This window comes from Ascidiella aspersa, chromosome 5 (assembly GCF_963924565.1).
Source record: "Ascidiella aspersa chromosome 5, kaAscAspe10.2, whole genome shotgun sequence".
NCBI lineage: Eukaryota > Metazoa > Chordata > Ascidiacea > Phlebobranchia > Ascidiidae > Ascidiella > Ascidiella aspersa.
The window spans coordinates 32535407-32555620 of NC_139451.1; the positions used below are offsets into that span (position 1 = coordinate 32535407).

The 20214-nt window shown below is 34.7% G+C and overlaps 2 protein-coding genes across 2 annotated transcripts; one reads left to right on the forward strand and one right to left on the reverse strand.

Moving 5' to 3' along the window:
• The first annotated feature begins 3928 nt into the window (after nucleotides 1-3928).
• On the forward strand, nucleotides 3929-7449 carry LOC146146400 (3-galactosyl-N-acetylglucosaminide 4-alpha-L-fucosyltransferase FUT3-like). The gene is made up of 7 exons (XM_083390751.1): nucleotides 3929-3944; nucleotides 4510-4585; nucleotides 4675-4845; nucleotides 5352-5465; nucleotides 5918-6104; nucleotides 6593-6765; nucleotides 7023-7449. Exons 1-7 carry the CDS (start codon nucleotides 3929-3931, stop codon nucleotides 7447-7449), a joined length of 1164 nt encoding a protein of 387 aa, XP_083246877.1.
• Nucleotides 7450-11592: 4143 nt separating this feature from the next.
• Nucleotides 11593-19235, reverse strand: LOC146146401 (kelch-like protein 30). The gene is made up of 12 exons (XM_083389903.1): nucleotides 19079-19235; nucleotides 18386-18509; nucleotides 17769-17916; nucleotides 17297-17514; nucleotides 16239-16385; nucleotides 15903-15975; nucleotides 15629-15732; nucleotides 15032-15209; nucleotides 14229-14372; nucleotides 13606-13767; nucleotides 12072-12207; nucleotides 11593-11995 (listed from the first exon to the last, which is right to left on the reverse strand). Exons 1-12 carry the CDS (start codon nucleotides 19141-19143, stop codon nucleotides 11890-11892), a joined length of 1605 nt encoding a protein of 534 aa, XP_083246029.1. The 5' UTR covers nucleotides 19144-19235; the 3' UTR covers nucleotides 11593-11889.
• Nucleotides 19236-20214: the final 979 nt, after the last annotated feature.

Sequence of the window (20214 nt, forward strand, 5' to 3'; positions counted from 1 at the left end):
ACAATGGGCCTTTGTTCTAGTCGGCGGGGAATTCCCCTAAGAAGTTTCTCGTAAAAATTTTTTCAACCTATATTATTTCAACTTTAAAATTTGGTTTAAACATGTATGGTTCACCTAAAATTCCAAGCCCAAAAAATCACACTGTAGAACTCAGAGCAATCTTCTAAAAAAATCAGTTTACTACTGTAGTTTGAATCAGTTTCAAAAACACCTGCAAATAATACCGGAAAATCAAGTAATTAACACAGAAACCAAGGACTGACCAAACTTCTGTTATATATACCCAGCAATCGCCAAAAAAGTTTTTTTTTAATATTTTAAACAGCGAAAGAAAATAAATTGTTATGCTCGTGAAAATCCGGACATATTTTTATTAATGTTTTAGAGTGTTTTTGACGAGCTATGCATAAAGTTCACTGTCTAAATAAGGTCGGTATTTTATTGTTTGTAGATCAAACACGTTTTAGCAATATGAATAAACAGGAGTTACTTGCTAGTTGAGATGTCCCATAATATCGGACCGAAGCAAAGTAGTAGTTTCATGACTCGTCCGATACTAGGGTGGTATCGGTGCCGATCCGATACCAAATCAATATCGGAATTTCGGTCATGATTTGCGATCCACGCATAGATTCGATCTTAAAATGTAAATTTATTAAAAAATATTAGTTTTAAAAAATATTAACAACTGGAATCAACTAAATTTCTTAACACTAAATCACATTTTGTGCCAACAACCTGAAAAAAAACCTGTGTTTCTATTCCATATGTGTTACTTGTTTAAGCATATATTGTTGTCGTTTGGTATTGGATCGTATCGCGATAATTTTTGCTCGAAAATATCGGGTGCAGGTTTCGGAATGAAGGTCAAGCACCCGGCATCTTTATCGCTATAAACAACCTTTTATCGTAAACAACCAAAGCAGAAGAATATTTGCGCAGTATTGACTTGCGTAAATGTATTATTCCGCGCAAGTTATAAGCGTTCCACACATCAAAGTTGTAATAAACTTATTTATTTTTAAGTAGCGTTTTTGCATTAAAGAAGCTTACTTTGCACTACAAGTGTTTGCGTGGAAATGTTGCTGCCTTGATTTTCGAAGAATGTACGGATTTGTGTAATAATAAACAGTATTTTTATTAGTAAAATGTTGCTGGCGACACCAAACTTATTTATGTTTACTTTCAAAATCTACGCCTCTGTTCATTTGCAAGAATTTTTTCTATTTCTCTATCTTATGATCTTGTCAAATTGAATCTTTTTATTGCATTTTTCTTCGCACAACAATTAATGTTGTTCAATCGTTTTATTAGCTAGCTTTTATATTTACGTTGTGTAAAACTGTTCCATATTCGGTTAACGTTTCACATCCACTATATTTAAGTATTACGTTTTTTATTTTAAAATCACCAAATAAATAAATAGTAAATCTATTGCTGATTCGTGTATTAGTATTTATGACAAAAGTTTATATTTGAATATTTAAAATTTTCAGGGATGAGGTCACAAAATTACGAAAAAAAATCTTTCAATCTTTTAAACACCTGTTAAGGTTTTTAATTTGCATTCATTTTGTGTAAATTGCGTTTATTTTGTTTAAATTCGATTTATTGAGTTTAAATTGACATTTTTTAAAGAAATTGTGATACATTAGACAGCATTCCATAACATGCCATAGTCTTTGGACTGAATATTTTTTTTGCTACAACGGATTTTTTCTACAAATATAGTTTTGCCGCTAGCATGGACCGGTGTACTCCCTGAATACACCCTTATAGTCTAGCGACCCATTTTAAAAAGGTTTGTTTTCGGGTAACTACGCTGTCGGACCTGAATGAAGTGACGCTGTCGAAACGACAACACACAACAGCCAACAGAGTACTACAACGCACCAAGCCCTGAGGCGTGGTCTGATTACATGTTGTTTCAATCCATCGCCAACACTGTTAGTCTGCTGCAGAAGCGCATTGTGAGATTTCTAATAAGGGCTGTAAAGTTTATAAGCCGGTTAAAGGGAGATATTAAACTGTATCTGGATAATTTACTGCAAGATGATACCAAAATAAAGTTTGGAATGAAATTCCTAGATATGTGAAGCTGTAGAAATGTTTAAGCAATTTCATATTAGAAAAAGTTAAAGTTCTAATAATTTTTCTTCAGGTTATGCAGATTGCTTGCTGAAGTTCACACGCCATTTCAAAATGCATATACTTAAGATGCTAATTTGTGGTATTTAAGTTCTGTGTAGAAATGGGAGCAACTTAACCGCTGTAATTTATATAGTGATTTGAGCAGAAACTAGAAAACCTTGTTGCTGCACGTAAATAATGTTTTATAAAAAAATAATTTCTAAATGACAGCAACCAGCAGTCTATGCGGCAAATTTGTTATTCTTTCGGTAATTAGGAGGAGGCATTAAGCAAGCTAGCAGTAGCGAATCTAGAGGGCACGCTTCTATACCCCTTCCTCCAAACTGTATCTTTGCCTTATTTAACTATACGTAAATGCAAAAAAATGAACTCGTTTGATCGCTACGCGTCTTTCAGACTTATCAAGCGATAAATAAACGCAAGACATAGGCCCTCGAGGCCTTAACAGTCTTTCCAGGTTTAAATATTAACAAACAATGTTAAAACATCGGGAACTTATATACATTTTTAGCCCTAAGGTCACATCTTTTTTTCAAACGAAAAAAGGGTAAACATTTGTTTGTTTTATTCCCAGATGCTAAAACGTTCAGCTGGACTTAAGAACCGTTTTTGCGTGATTTGTGATGGGAGACGTTGATAAATTAACCACCTTGGCTGGACGATCTTTCCGAAAGTGGTAAGTTTAGTAAAACTTTTTTTAAATTTTGTTTAGGAAGAGCTTTTTAAATGTTTGATACTTTTAATTACTGAAAGGGAATCACGTTTTGATATACAAAGACGACAATCGCATACGAATTAATTTCGCTGAAAAACGTAAAAGTAGAGAATGGGTAAAATCAACAAATAAGACAGTTTTTTTGTCGCAACATTTACGTTTCACAAGTCATTTATCCAAATTCCTTAACTTGAACTTCAATATTTTGACAATTGATTGATTGCTGGGACATTTAAAAATACGTTAACATGTGCTAGTTTACTATGTTTGTATTGTTCACATGAGTAATAAACAAAGAAAACATAAAAAAAATATTTACCAAAAGTTTAATGAGTTTCATGAAATTGTGGTGTTTAAATATATGTTTTGATTCCGATTACTCGACTTAAGCGTGACTTGCTACGGAATTGAATACTTATTTGATGAAATGGGACTTTAGTTTTTTATCAAAATTACTTTAGTTTGGCTTTAGTTATTTGGCAATTAGTTGCTTGACTATTTGTAAATATACCAGGACCAGGTTAACATTGTGTGTTAATTTATCGTGGTTTGCATTGTGCAGCGCACGTGGAAGCCTGTTCTACAGATGCGCCTTTGTTCTCACCATTTTAATGATGACCTACAATTTCTGGAAGAATTCAACCAATATTACTGAAAAGATAAAACTTGAAAGCACGAGCGAACAAAGTAAGTGCGGGCCGCTTTTATATTCGTTAAATATAGAGCGCGGCCATTCTCTATTACTCTGGGTTTAAAAGACCAAATAAATGGGAAACAGCAAATCTTCCTTTTAGCGTAAGTGGTTAACAGACTCCGGAAATCTTTTGGAGGCCGAATTAAAAATATAGGAATTGGCGTTAACTTTAATATGGTATCCCACAAATAGCTGTAGCTGTATTTAAAGCAGGGGACTTTTTTAACCGCGGACCCCTAAAATGCTTTTTGACGTCGCGTGGACCACAATAGGCAAAATTTTTCAAAAAATGACGTCATGAATTGACGTCACAATACAATTAAAATTCATACATCTGTTCATTTTGGTCTAAAAAATGTGAAAGCGAAATGAAGGCCAAATACAGTCAGTGCAAAACCGTTTTGTTTTTACTTAAACTGCTTTTAAATAAGACGTGGTAAATACTTACATTTTAGCCGTTTACTTTCTATTGAATGACGTTGGATTTATATGAAATTACGTAATGTTAACATTGGCGGTAGATTTCTATGAAGTGACCTTTTAATTTTAAGGAGTTGGAACTTTCTAGAAAAACGTTTGCCATTTGTTGGATTACGTTGGATTTCAATATAGTTTCCTCATCAAGTATAGCGCGATGGTACATCTAAAACTTGATTAATTTTAGTTTGTCCCACTTTAGCCAAATGTAGTTGCAATATTACCAAATTAAATTTTAGCTCATCGTACAAAAATCAATAAGGTTGCAGGCATTTAATAAGAAAACTATACGATTTAATTTAATTCCAATCTCTTTTGGTTAAGTTATCACCTACAATTCGCGTTGTTTTCAAATATATCTAAACTATGACATAGCATTCGTATTTAATTTCTAGAAAAAAAATTTAATTTTTAAAAAGGTGTTGCTGGTCAAAAATACACCACAAAAGTATACCACACGTGTTTCTTTAAGGCAGGAAAACGACGCAAATCACCAAACTAAGCGACGGCAACCAACACATAACAACCAAACACTTAACAACGAGCAGGTATTTTAACTTTGTACCTAACGTAGTAAAACTTTTGTTTTCTTTTTTTTTAAATAGTCTTTAAAAAGTTAAAAGGCGAAAACTTCTAGGCGAAAACTTATACTTCTTTGGAACATCCCTCCTCAAATCACCCACCCGAGCGTCATCGACGCGCGATGCGGTGAGTGTGACGTCACAATGGACCAAACGCTTTTGTCGCAGAGTGACGCGGTTGTGATTCTGTATCGCGGTATGTCGCAACTCCCAGACCCGAATGTCAGGTAAGCTTTCCTTGATGTTGTTATTTCACCGGCTATATGTTGCTCACTATTTCACCGGCTATCGGTTCCCCACTATTTCACCGGCCACCTGTTGCCCACTATTTCACCGGTTCCCCACTATTTCACCGGCTACCGGTTTCCCACTATTTCACCGGCTACCGGTTTCCCCCTATTTCACCGGCTACCGGTTCCCCATTATTTCACCGGTTACCGGTTCCCCATTATTTCACCGGCTACCGGTTACCCAATTCATGCCGAAGCTTTTGAGAGTTATTTAGACCAATTTATTAAACTTCCAATTCGGTCTTTTTTTTAAGTTATCTATGAAATGCTATTTTTTTGCTCTAGGTCATAAGTATAAATATTTTATGAGTATAAATATTCAACCACATTCACAGCTTTTGAGAGTTCACAATTCAAATAGATAAGCTTGCCTAAAAAGAAATCGATCTAAACATTACTATAGTGTGTTGAGATACTTTTAAAGTAAGTTTTTTGTGTTTCAGAAAACCACATCAGCGTTTTGTCTGGCTTTGTCGGGAAAGTCCCTCAACAACGATTCTATTAGGCCTAAATCTCGTAGGATTTGAAAATTACTTCAACGCTACAATGACTTACAGGTAATAAGTTGCAGAACATGCAAAATATACCTAAAACCACAAACACACTCATATTTCGAGTAATTGTAACAAGTTATTTCAATGCTATTGTTAAACCTGGTAGGTTTATGTTCTTTTTAAAGTCTTGTAAAGTTATTTTCAGCTGTCCCAAATTTAAAAACACAAAGTTGATAACTATCATATTAAAACAGATCACATAGAATCCTATAATAAGTTAATAAAAATAAACTAAAGCGCCTTAAATTATGAAAATCTTCTGAACAAGAGGAATATGAAATCAAGCCAAAATAAGCCGCAGGTTCGCTATAATTTTCCGACCGGTTTGGGTCAGTGTTTCGCTAAAAAAACATTGTAAACAATGTTTTAAAGGTGAGAGTCCTTGATGTCAGTTACTCAACCAACTGTGTTTCGCAAGTCTAGAAACAACAAAAGCAAATATTTTATTTCTCCAGGCGCGACTCGGATTTTTTTATGCCCTACATTCGCCGCTTGACTTCCGACAGCATTTCTCCTTTCCTGCTCCCCAAACAAGATAAAATCATAAGCTCAAAACGCCACCTGGTGGCGTGGGTGGTAAGCAACTGTGGGACAACTCAGTCGGCCATAGTTCGAAAAAACTACGTTAAAGGCTTGATTCGGGTAAATTTGAACTGTACTATTTATACAACCTTTTCAACACGTTTAAACCAATATTATGAACATATGTTGGAAAACCTTCTGATAAACGCTATTTTTTATTATGTAATTTTTAAGTGTGTGGTAAATAAATAAATGTTTTTCTGTTGGGTATAAGTCTAATTTAAAGGACGGAATGTAGCAGATTAAACGTCACATATATTTTTATTGGTTCATTAATCTTTTTTTTTTTTGCTTCTACCGTTTAAAAGGGTTTGGCAGCCCTTTCAATTCAAAGCTAAATAAGTGTAAATTGCAGTTTAAACACATAATGTCATGCATTTTACGAACAGGGTTTTCTTGCTCCTTTTGAAACACAATCCTTTGTATTTGCTCCATCTATTACAAAAGTCTAGCTTTATTTATTTAAAGACATTTATTTTATTACGCAGCTCTAAGCTCAATTGCGCCTTTAAGTGTCCAGGGCATGAACCCAACGCTTGTATCTGCAGGCAGGCATCGACGTCCATCGCTTTGGAGGATGTTTCAACTCAACATTCCCGCCTTACAGGTCGCTGGAGGCCAACCTTAAGCTGAACGAGTACAAGTTCTACCTTGCCATGGAGAACTCGCACCACTGTAGAGATTACATCACCGAGAAATTCTGGTCAAATGGCATCCTAAGGCATGTTTAAGCTAACTGGCAAATGAGTGGAACTTTGTGTTCTTTGTGGCGTAAAAAATGATGAATTTATTAAAAAAAAGGGACTTTATTTTCCATACACTGTTAAAAATGGTGATTTATCAAAATGTGTTAATTTATTTAAAAAAAATGTGTTTTGTTTTTTAAATGGTGATTTATTTAAAAAAATGGTGATTTATTTAAAAAATTGGTTATTTATTTTTTAAATGGGGATTTAACTTTTTGCTATTTATTTGCAGTGGAACCGTCCCAATAGTTTGGGGGGCTCACCCGGATGACGTAGCCGCAATGGCCCCACCTGGGTCCTACCTTGTCGCCCCCGAAAACCCGCAGGACCTGGCCGAAAAACTGACCCAACTGGACCGTGACGACCGTGCGTACCTGGCGTTTTTCGACTGGAGGAAAAAACTCGATTTAAATTCAGGAAACGCTGGTTTTAAATTTCGTTCAGCGGATGAGAGGTTGGCTGGATCGAATGAGCGTAGCAACTGGATGTTGGACTCAATGAACTCGTTCGGGTACTGCGAGTTGTGTCGAAGTCTGAGTAGCGGTACGAGTAGTAGAAGGTCTATTGCGAATTTGAACGATTGGTGGTACGGTAAGGAGAGGGAAAAATGCTTGCCGCAACCTAAAAAGGATCAGAAATTGAAAAGTGAAGGTGTTTGAAAACGTTTCATCACGACAAAAACGGTTAAAACCGCCCAGAGCGTATAATACTATCAAAAAAGGGGAAAAAGCGGGAACGCTGAGAGTTTTTAAAATGTTAGTTTAAACCAAAGTTGGATTTAAAACTTTTCCAGTGTTTAAATCTTTGGCCTAACGAAATACAATTCGTTTGGGCTTTAAACTGTTCAAAATGCGGTAATGATAAATCGTTGCGAAACCTAGTTACAAAACTGAATCATCAAAATATCTGGCGTTTATATAAAACGAAAGTGGTTGAAAAGATTTAAATCTACTTCATATAACCAAATGAGTGTCTGAGCGAAAATTTAAAATAACTTGGTGTTTAAAACCGGAGCAACTTTGAGATTAAAAAATGCTTGAATCAAAATCATTAGAATTGCAACTAACGAAAATCGGCCATAACATAAAACAACGAAAATTCAAGCCTGTACATACACGTGTACTTGTGTGAAGTAATTTATTTAAAATAGGTTCCTCTTAAAGCAGTGGTCGGTCTAAATGTGGCCGCAGAGGCATTTTTAGTGGGCCGTGAGTCACTTTAAAATAGTTTAGTTTTATCATGTAGTTCATAGGTCGTTTTATGCTATGTTTTACATTATGGAATAGCAGTGATTTGGGGCATTAGGGCGCCGTGCAATACTTCACCTTAAAATTAAATATCCCGAATCCGCAACTGTTTCGTAGTGGTTTTACGTAGTGGGCCTTCAACAGCTCTGAAAAGAGTATTTTGGGCCGCGACAAAAAAGTTTGCCGACCACTGTCTTAAATCTTTCTTGTGGAACCCAGTAGATAGTGTGTAGCGACACTTCATCACATTGTATTTGTAGAACCCAGTAGAACCCAGTAGATAGTGGAGCCCGGTTTGAGAACCACTGTAAAATATATTGACTTAGGATTTTGGTGTTAATATATTTTCTTTTGTCTAGATTTTATATTAAACTGTTACGAAGTAAAATGCAGGATGTTGAATAAATTTAATTCTGAACAAATTATAAAGTATGCTGAAATCACGATAAATCGTGCAAATTCGTCCATTATTTAATGATATTTTTGTATTTAAATACTGCTGTTGTGAAGCAAATAATACATGTGCAATTGAACATACGGTTCTGTTTTTCGTTAGTATAGTCCAGCCTGAGGTAAGCTATTTAGAAAACTACCAATGAACGTGAATGTTTCTTTTTTATGTCGACCTTTTATGAAATGTTTCACATTATTTGGAAAGAAGTTCCAGCCTATCCTACGTTTAACCTGTCAAAACAATTAAAAGATTAAAAGCATTATAATGAACAACATGTGTAAGCTACGGGTTTGCCCACAGCAAAAGGCAGTTTAGATTTTACAAAAAACGCATGCTGTATTTTACAGTTAAAAGCTTAAAAACGATGGTTTTGACAAAAATAATTGTGTTTTTTTAACTGCCCTACAACCTTCTTCACTGGTCTTATGTTCACCACAACAATGGTATTTTTTTTGAGAAATGATTTATTGAAAACTTTGAAGCATTAAACAGTACCAGTTGTTTATGACACCAACCAATGTATTGCAACCTTATTACTTGAAACTAACTGTACAAATATTGCCTCCAGCAACACTGGTTGTCCTAAATTGCCTTTCTAGGCCATTTATTTATCTCAATGAGTATCCTACCAAAATATGCTGATAAAATAAAGTATGGCTTTTTTAATTAATCAAGCAATACCTCACATCATACACAACAACCCAAACATATGTATTGTGAATAACCAACAACTTGGTTAAAATTCATATGTGTGCTTAAATAAATACACTGCTATAAAAGGCTTAACGTTTAGTAGACTAGCAAATTCTTTGTAAAAAACAGTCATACTCAAATTCACTGACGGCGAAGCTTTCAAATTGTAAGACGACGCCCAGCAGATCTGACTCGCACTATATTTTATGTCTATTTGAAGGATTGAATAACTTCTGTTTCTCAATGTACTTGCCCAGAAAGTAAATCCACTGCACATAAAGAAACGGCTTAATATCTGAGGGCAATTAATAGGTTTAAAGCAACTAGGATTAAGGAGTTATCTGCAAACCTGCTTGGCTGTAAATACTTGACTTCGAGTCCATACAGAAGTTGATAGCATTTTGAACGTTTTGAATAACTCTTTATTCATTTTTCAACATCCTTCCTTTTTTTATGTTCCTTGATGTTGAAAAATGAATAAAAAGTTAATCGAACATTCAAATAATACCTACTTCTGTATGGGCTTTGATATTCTTATTAGGTCTAACTACAACCTCAAGCCATTATGCTGCAAATAACGTCTACAATCAATTCTATTTTACAAAAGCAACATTCTGGCAACCTATCGATGTGAGTTGGGAAAGTCCCTAAAATGTTTCGTTATTTTTTATTTTATATTTGGCAGTTTGAGTTCATGACGCTTGCTAATATGTAGTTATATAGTAATAAAAACCTGAATATTAGAAGAACAAATTAAAAAATAAAAGTTTAAATATAAAGGGCATCAAGTGAAAACAAATATACAAGCCAAATGCATTTGCTTTTTAAAGCTAGTGAGGAAAGTTGGTTTATATATAAACGAATTGCGTGCGACAAAATCACAAACAAATATAAAATAAACTTTTACGGATTGGTTGATGCATTCTCGGAGATAAACAGTGATTATAGATCAAATTAAGCATCATTTAAGTTCCTTTTAGAAAGAGAAGCAAAGAAAATTTTGCAGAAATTACGGTAAATTGCTACAAAAGCAAATTCACTGTACGGCAGATTTAAGCAAACTCACAGTATAATCGCAATTTTAGGTCAAAAGTTTTGAAAGTCAAAAGTGAGAAGATCCGGTGCTGACATATTCACAAAAACGGCGTAAAGAAGTTTTTACTAAAACATCTAGAATTACCAAAATATAATAGAACGTTTTGCAATTGCTGGCGAAATAAATACATATCTTTTAAGATCTTTTAATAGGCTCTGACCTGAATTGTTGCTTTGCTAGACTATTCTGCTGTTACTGATCAGGGATCAAGGTCAACATTTATCTTGCAAGGTCAAGGTGATCTCCAATAATACATATTTAATTCTACATAGTAAAAAAGAGCCAACATTGTTTTAGATCATTTTTTGGCCAGCAGTTTAAAATCGCACGCAAGTACATTTTGCTGATAAACAAGAAGTCGAAAAACAAACTTTCGGCCGAAACCCATACGCCATGGAACCATTGATGTTTCTAGTGACGTCAAACAACGTATGGTGAATAATGTCGTGCCCGTGAATAAAATAAGCCGAAAAAAAATTATCAAACAAGTCACAACAAGTTGTTGGTCTTTCCCCAGCCCACTATTTAGCTACAATAGGCAAAAACAAGTGAACCTTGGAAAGTGTTCGGGATCGACTTGACTTAAAAGCTTGGAAAGTGTTCGGGATCGACTTGACTTAAAAGCTTGGAAAGTGTTCGGGATCGACTTGACTTAAAAGCTCGGAAAGTGTTCGGGATCGACTTGACTTAAAAGCTTGGAAAGTGTTCGGGATCGACTTGACTTAAAAGCTTGGAAAGTGTTCGGGATCGACTTGACTTAAAAGCTCGGAAAGTGTTCGGGATCGACTTGACTTAAAAGCTTGGAAAGTGTTCGGGATCGACTTGACTTAAAAGCTTGGAAAGTGTTCGGGATCGACTTGACTTAAAAGCTTGGAAAGTGTTCGGGATCGACTTGACTTAAAAGCTTGGAAAGTGTTCGGGATCGACTTGACTTAAAAGCTTGGAAAGTGTTCGGGATCGACTTGACTTAAAAGCTTGGAAAGTGTTCGGGATCGACTTGACTTAAAAGCTTGGAAAGTGTTCGGGATCGACTTGACTTAAAAGCTTGGAAAGTGTTCGGGATCGACTTGACTTAAAAGCTCGGAAAGTGTTCGGGATCGACTTGACTTAAAAGCTTGGAAAGTGTTCGGGATCGACTTGACTTAAAAGCTTGGAAAGTGTTCGGGATCGACTTGACTTAAAAGCTCGGAAAGTGTTCGGGATCGACTTGACTTAAAAGCTTGGAAAGTGTTCGGGATCGACTTGACTTAAAAGCTTGGAAAGTGTTCGGGATCGACTTGACTTAAAAGCTCGGAAAGTGTTCGGGATCGACTTGACTTAAAAGCTTGGAAAGTGTTCGGGATCGACTTGACTTAAAAGCTTGGAAAGTGTTCGGGATCGACTTGACTTAAAAGCTCGGAAAGTGTTCGGGATATACAAACGACACGATTTAATCAAGAATTGCTAAGCTTGATCGATTTTAAAGTGACCTTAGGGTTTTTAGTAAGTCTTATGTTTTCGAAACTAGAATGTAAAAAATACAGGAAAATTCGATTGATAACTTAGGAGTACAAGCAACTTATAAAACGTGAGCGGTTTGATAAAACAATAATCTTAACATATCAAGCATTTATACAGCAACGATGCAAGCATTAGAAACAATATCATCAGTGTTGAAGCGAACTGTCCAAGTGTCTGCTTGCGGATCGTAAACCTCAACCGATTTGTTGTTTTTCCTGTGATAATAAGACCAATTTAAACATTAATTTGTTTGCACAAAATTAACAAGATAATACAAGTTATTTGTCTTACCAAGCGTCGCTGAAAACATACACTTTGCCTTGCAAAACACAAGCTCCATGAGAGAATCGAGGAACATTCATTGATTGAACTTTAGACCACGTGTTAGTTCTCGGATCGTATCGCTCTACATAAGCTAATGAGCCCTCTGTGGATAAAGAAGATTTATAAAGTACACAATGTCGCACTTGTATCGTAATTCTTGTTTTGTAAGGGGTTTTTCAGCAGATTATTCCTACGTTAGCCACTAAAATCTAATAAAGAAATAATTAGGATTTAGCAATTTTTTGAAATTATAAATATAGAGTTTTTTAAAGAGTTCTGTACTAAATGTACTAAAAACTGCCCAAAAAAGCTTCGATTATTTTATATTGTCGCTTTGGTCTACTACGGTGGTTCTCAAACTTTTCTTAAAAAATTACGCAACAGTCCCCCTGAATTTTTTTTAAATTGCTCATCGTCCCTTAAAAATATACACAAATAAACACAAAATAACACGTTGTTTTAATGGTCGAGTGCACTTGCTTCTTTGCTATCAGCTCGGTTTTGTTGAATTCTAACGAATCACTTTTTTGTGTGAAGTAATCACAAACAGTTTCAAAACTGTGACCGTACAACTCACAGTGGCAGCGCAGAAAGCTGTTTAAACATAATTGTCATTAATTTGATAAACTCCTAACCATGGGCCACCAGACTTTCTTTCATAACGAAGCGGAGAGCGGTTAGGATTTAGGATCGGTGGCCGAATGTTTAAACTTGTGTCAAAATTGGTTACCGCAATTATCTTTGAACAAAGTAAATGCAACAAAGCTGTAGTGAGCTTAAATGAATAGTCGTACAGTTAAAAAATCATTTGAAATTCAGTTTGAAAATTCAGCCGCCAACATTTCAACTGTAGTTTATCTTTTTTAAGGAATATAGATTGCGCGGGCCGGTAGAATTACCTCTGCGGGAGGGATATGGCCCGCGGCCCCTAGTTTGGTGAACCCTTCTCCAGCTTGCGACCCCACTGCCCTGCTGAATTAACTGGTTTTATTATCGTGCCCGCTTTTAGAAAATATTCCGTAGTAATAAACATGCTTTAAATAAGATTGTATATTAATTATTCAAGGGGCAGAGCTCAATGACTGTGATCATTATGAAAACAACAGGCTTGCGTTTCTGTTTAGAGGCCTCTTAGAAAACTTAATGAAAGAAGTGCGGCAATAAAAATGTCTATATCATGAAACAGACAGGCATATAGATTAAAAAAAGGACTGTAATTTTGGTATATTTTCGAAGATCTATAACCTGGAAGGCTGTAAAGGTGGAAAAACACGTTGGCAAAACACTTTTCCGCTAAAAATAAAAATGCTTGACGAAGAAAAATACGAAATAGCGCAGGTGCGTTATTTGCCAAACACAACAAAGAGTTGGTGAAAGCATTGATTTTAAATCAATTATATTGAACTTCTAATTTTAGGCATGGATATTTACCCAATGTATAGGCCGATTCCCTTCACTTGCAAACGCTTTAATAAAATGTAAACAAGAAAGAAACAATTACTTGATTGGCTGCCACCAATGGCGTACAAGAGACCTCCAACTTCAACGGCCGCCAAAGCAAGTCTACCTTCTTGCATCGGCGCAATTGCGACCCATTGGTTGTTTGTAAACTTCTCACATGAGTTGTAAGGTTGTTTGCTTTCCCCAAACACATAAAGAGAACCTGGAATGACAACAAGTATATATATATATAAGTATATATTATCGTTTCTTTTCTATTACTTTACATTTGTCTTTTAAGCACCAGAAATTTGACCCCGTTGATTTGATAAGACATTGACATTTTTAATAAAAACATTGATTATTAGAATCGCGACGTTCATCTATTATTGCTTTTAAATTGTATTTTTTGATTCCTTTTTTTATTTTTCAGTGATTAGGTGCTTGGCATTATTAGACGACGAAGGGAATTGCGCTAGTTTTCCTGAAAGGGTTTTTAGAGTGTTGGGTCAGAATTTTTTCAGTTAGTTAGCAAGTTTTCACCACAAATGCATTTAACTAACGACATTACGCATTGAGAGTTTTTTTTTAACATTTGCTTTAAAATTAGATAGACTAGAAAGGGGTTGAAGTAAATCGGACAGTAACATGTTAAAGCACAAAGAAACTGGTGTTTCTTTTTACCATTGAACTGCACCATCGCATGTTGAGTTCGTGGTTTGGTCATATTTGGTGCCCTGCTCCACGAATTGTTGTCGGGGTTGTAGATGAAACAAGTCGATGAAGGATTACCACCATCATCATGTCCACCAGTGAGGTAGATCATACCTATAAGATCAAAAAAAGTTGAGCTATAAATAGTTTCTTCTACCTTGGATGGTACAAAGCATCCCAGGAAAAATTTAAAACAGGGCTTAATACGTCTCTACAAGATCAAAAAGGTTTTGTAGTTGTAGGTACATATAACCTTTCCTTTTTCGTATAATTTGGTAATCAATTTAATTGGTACAAAGAACAGTCGCAGTTTTTCTTTTCGGGTATCCCGTAAAACTGAAAGTCGTACATTCATATAATTCAAGGCTACTTTTTCATATCGTTTGCTTTCAATCTTCTTTATTTTTCTTAGATATTTCCCATTTTCTTATGTAACCTGAATTCCTTATACCTTCAGGGTCAACTAACTCGATAACCATTTTATGGTTTTTCGTTGATGCTACTGTGTTTGCATTTCTAGCGACAATAAACAGTTATTATATATACCTCGTCCTTCTTTGGATAAGCCGCCTTAAAACGCCTAATAGGTTTAAAACGTCGATAAACGACATTGGCTCTAATCGTAGCGTGACCCCAACTAAAAAACTAACTTTATTATGAAATCATAAATAGTACCATATAATTAATTATCTAACTGCTACTACAGTCTAGGTTATATTAAATATGGTTTATTCAGTTTCTTTGCTTTAAACAACCTTTGCATGTGAACTCACCATTTATAACAGCACATGCTGCATGTTTTCGGCCCTCTGGCATATTAGCCAAAGTGCTCCAAGTTCGATCTGTGAGGTCAAACACCTGGCAACTTCTCCTCGTACATTCTCCTCCAAACACAAAAACCTTGTTTCCAATCCTCACTGCAGTAGCAGCCCATGCATTATTTATCAGTTGCTGTTGATAAAAATCACACAAGTTTTTATAATACCTAAATCAATTATTTTCCTTATTAAAAGAAACATGGGTCTTCAGATGACATAAGAATACATTAAACACACATTTATAGACTTGGAATGACTATTTAATTGCTATTAAAGTAAGTATGTGATTTGAACTGTAATGAAGTATTCATGTACAATACAGTTATTCCCCTATTTATGCATTTTAACATTCTAATGTTATTTTAGTTTTCTTGACTTGGTAAGCTTGTATCGTTAATTTAAATTGCATCTATTGCTAATTTAAATTATATATTGCCAGTATTAATATCGGTGTGATGAAATAGAAAATTATTTATTGATGTCAAACTTATATACAAGTAAATTTGCTAATTTACCATACTATATTACACAAATTTGCCAATACAAACTTACTGGCAATATTTTTTTTTGTCCATTTTCAAAATTATACAAAAAACATCCTTTCTTTGAATTTATTCCGCCAATATGCATCACCCTGGTAGCTTCTGTTCTTTGGACTAAAACATTTTCTGTTATATTTAACTTCTTACAACTTATATTGCTAATTATTTTTGCACATTTTTAGTAAAGTATTATGGATAAGGCTAAAAAAGTAAATGCATACATTGCGACGAAATATTAGTATATTCAATCTTTTAACCAAGTTTCAAGTAATAAAACTTCATACCTTGTAGTGGAATGGGGTTAGTTAAAGCATCCATGACTGCCATACAACATTGGTGATTTTCACGAACTAGAGCCTAACGAACACATTGTTAAAAGTAAAAAAAACACTTTGGAATTCTGAAAAGAAAACATCCAGCTATCGCTACTGTATGTATTTTAGACAAGCAGCAATACAAAATAAACATGTTGGAAGGAAATAGGTTGGTTGTTTAAAATGGTTTTACAAAATTTTAACAATAAAATACTTATACATATATATATATTACATATCAACTTGTTAATGTTTTTATTAAACTATTAATTATATTTCAAAATAACATTTCAACTTGCTACTAACCTCTGTCACAACAGATGACCTCAGGAAATTGCCTGAGAATGTTGAAAGGTCAAGTTGGTTGAAAAGTTCAACAAAACTTGAACTTCGAACCATGGGGTCAAAGGTGATCCATTGGATTATCGCTGTAAAAACAGCTTCGCCTTGATTCTGCAAATTAATGAGGTTAAATTTGCTTTGATTTTCAATTCGGTCACTTAGGTAAAAAGTTTGGTGGTAATGACATTATACTATACTAAAGTCAGTTATTATGAATTGAAAACAATCATATTTTGAGTTAATGAAGAATAAATAATTCTGACAACTGCAACATTTATTGTAAGTGACCAAGCCCTTCTAAAGTCGTACTGACCCGAAATAAAAGCACTCATTACTAGTAAAAGTACACCAGCTACCTATCATGTAAGTAAGGCAAGGTTAGAAAAAATCCTCTGTGCTCAGTCGATAGAGTGACCAGCATTGATGGGGTTTTGAATTTAAACTTCAAAGAAGGCTACATTTTTTAACCTTGCCTTGATATATCACAAAATATATATGGTTGACAAGTTTAATATAGAGCAGGGATGTCCAACCTGTGGCTCACGGGTAGCATTGCGGACTGCCTTATATTTACGTGCGGCCCATTACTTAATCTTACTTTCAGTAGCCTTAATTAAAACAATTGTTTTGACTATCATCAAAACGTGTAGAACGCACAGTATTTGATGTAGGCCTAATCTTATGTTTTTTTTAGACCAACATCAAATCTAATATTCGCATTTCAACATCCATGGAACATTTTGTGCACCCATCATTGCTAAGTAAGATGTGTGTATCTAAATGTGTGTTTTTCCGGATCGTTTTAAGGAAATATATCAGCCCAAACATGTAAAAACTCAAATTTTCTGCTAAAAGGTTGGACATCCCTAGTATAGAGTTTTGGCATCAGGGTCAATCTGCAAAATATGAGTTACTATTAATATGCAAAAATTAATTAAACAGGTATATAAGTTAACTTATAAATAAATATTTGTCTTAATCAAAAATGAGTTGTCTTAATCTATGCTTTATATATTGTTTACTTTGATGTTTTCATGATGAATTATTGCTGACATAGCATCATCTTTCAGTTGCTTAAAGTCGTCTTGTTGCACAACAACTGCAAAGTTGCCATAAATGACTCGGTTGGCTTTACCCACAAGTTCAGGCAGGTTGTAACGCTGGGCATAAGCCATCAATTTCAAACAATTATCAACATCCACCATTTGTAAGATGAACTTGGCACATTGTGCTTTCAAAACTGTAATAAACAAAAAGTATAAATTGCTATTTCTGGCAAATTTCTAGTAATGCATCAATATCATGTTAGACAAAAATTAAATAAGTAACAAAAATAGCATTTGAAACATTAAAGCATTAGAATAAGAATTTGAAATTTAAAGTATTAGAGCTTCAATTTGCTTAACATGTAACGTTTTAATTTGCTTTAAAATTCTTCAATTTGCTTTAAAATTCTTCAATTTGCTTCAAATGTAATTATTAATGTGTACTTACATCCAATCTGTGTGTATTCAGCATCCTCTAGTAAATCCAATGCATTCTTGGTTGAAATATCCACATCAGTGTAAATGTAATCCAAAATTCTTTCTAGTCTTTCAGCTGGCAAGTCAATATTTATCTCTGGAGCGTACTTCTCTTTCATCTAAACAAGTAAATACTTTTCAACAACACTGTAAGTCTTCAGCAGATAAAAAATACTTTGGAGCAAAATTTGTATTATATTTTTTTATTTGAAATGTTAAAACACCAGTTGCTTATGTGCCACTGTAGAAAGTATCGCAAGCACACCCACAAGTTTTTTTGACCTTTTTAGAAGTGCACACCAAATAAAATCTGAACTGCACCCCAAATGTGTAAAATGCTTGTGCAGCATACGTTTACAGTGCAATGAGTGCATTGGAAGGCCATAAAGTGCATTCAGAAAAAAAATTTTTGACATTTGTTGCAACCCGTCATCCAGATTTTTTCGGCCATGCACCAGTGAGATCTTGTTGAGATCTGTCACACTTTCCAGACTTGCTTATGGGCATGTATAAACACATGTTAAAACTTTTTGTCTCATAGTTTTTTTTAAATTGCAAAAATTATTACTTTCCTAATATAATGCTTACCTCAACATTGAAAAGGTTTTCAAAGTATTTTGAAACGAGGCCAAGCACATCTCTGTGAACTGGAAATTGCTTTTCTCCAGCTTTTAGTATCGCATCGCAAAACTTCCTTTCAAACTTGCGATCTCTAAATATTAATAAGATTTGTGAATTGAATGATCATAGGTTAATCTAGTTTGGTCAAACTGGATTAAAAAAACAATTCACTTTTAAAAAAGTCATTGCTTTGTGATGTATGATTTGTGGGGTAAGCCACTTGTAAAAAACTAAATTCAAACAAATTTAATTTTTAAAGAAATTTATTTTTATATTTCCCAAAAGACGTTTTAATATGCACTTGTGTAATTATTAAAATGCCTTTATGAGGATGATGTTGATTGAATTGACGTTTTGGGCTTTGACTTTTATCATCAAGCTACAATAGTACAGTAATTTGGCAAAAACATTAACATCAAGGTCAAAGTACGATACGCCAGAAAAAACACTTTTAAATTAAACTTGAAAAATACATTGCCTCTATATTTGCATATTTAGAAAAGTATTTCAAGCAAATACTAAGTTTGATACCAGGCAAATAGTTTCTTAATTAAATAAGATGCAAGTATTTTTACAGAACCCGTTATGGGTAAAATTTAATGTATAAAAAACTACATGTTCCTTATATTGAACACGATAAAACAAATTTGAACAACTTACCGGTCAAACAACTCCAGAAGTTGAGGCCTTGTGCAATCATCAAGGTCTGCACTAGCTTGTGCCATGTCAATAAGTTCACATAAAGACGATAATTTGAATTTACTGTACGTTTTAAATGTTTAAAAGCTAATGATAAAAGCTATATACAATTTTTAACTATTTTCTGCCAACTAAATAAGTATGTAACCTTAATTCTAACCCAGGTTGGAAAGTTTGGCCTGCGCGGGGGATTTATCCCCCGCGCAGTAGCACTTTCAGCCGCGGTCACAGCCGCGCATTTTATAGAAAATGTGTTCAGCCGCGCAAATCTGACTCGAGCAAACGCGCAAAACTTCAGCCGCGCAAACTTCTGTATGAAACTTAACAAGCAAAAAAAAATTGGCGGGCCGCATACTGAAGTTGCATAACATTTTTTAACGCTAGTCTATAAGACGTATATAATATAATGCATCATGTAGAATCCCCTGCGAAACCACCCGGTTCGTCAAGAAACTTACCGAAGCACATCGGTGAACTTACGAAAAAAACGCCGATTCAACTTCGGTAATATTATAATTTTCTATCCCAGGATATAATCTCGCTCGATTGGATCGTTTACCAGCGATGCGTATCGCGAACAGACGATAAATGCTAGGGTTTGCATATATTTTTTTCCAATTGGCGTGTTTGACAGGATAAGGCAATATATAACGTAGTTTTAAATAAAACAAAACGTAAAATGTAATAAAACAGTTACAATCAAACCCTATGATACCAGGCCGACGTCTTTTGTGGTAAACGCGTTGATAAGCCACTCCTAGCTTCCCAGGCTGATCTTATTCTTGAAAAACTGGTTCACTAAATGTACTGTAAGCGGAATTAAAATCAATTAAACAACATAATGTAGGTATAAATGTTGTAATTACAGCTCCACCACCCCTGTCTGTATTTATAGGAAATGGGCGCACACTGGTGATTTAAATTAGTAGCATGCACATTGCACACCTAAATTTGCAACACCAGAATAATAAAAATTTGTTACAGCACACCCGAGATCTTAGCGAAAGGTGCCATGAAATGCAGACTTGGTCCACCCTAGATCTGAGTAGATGGTTAATCCCTCAATTTGGCGCTGGCTGGTCAAGAATCCTACCACA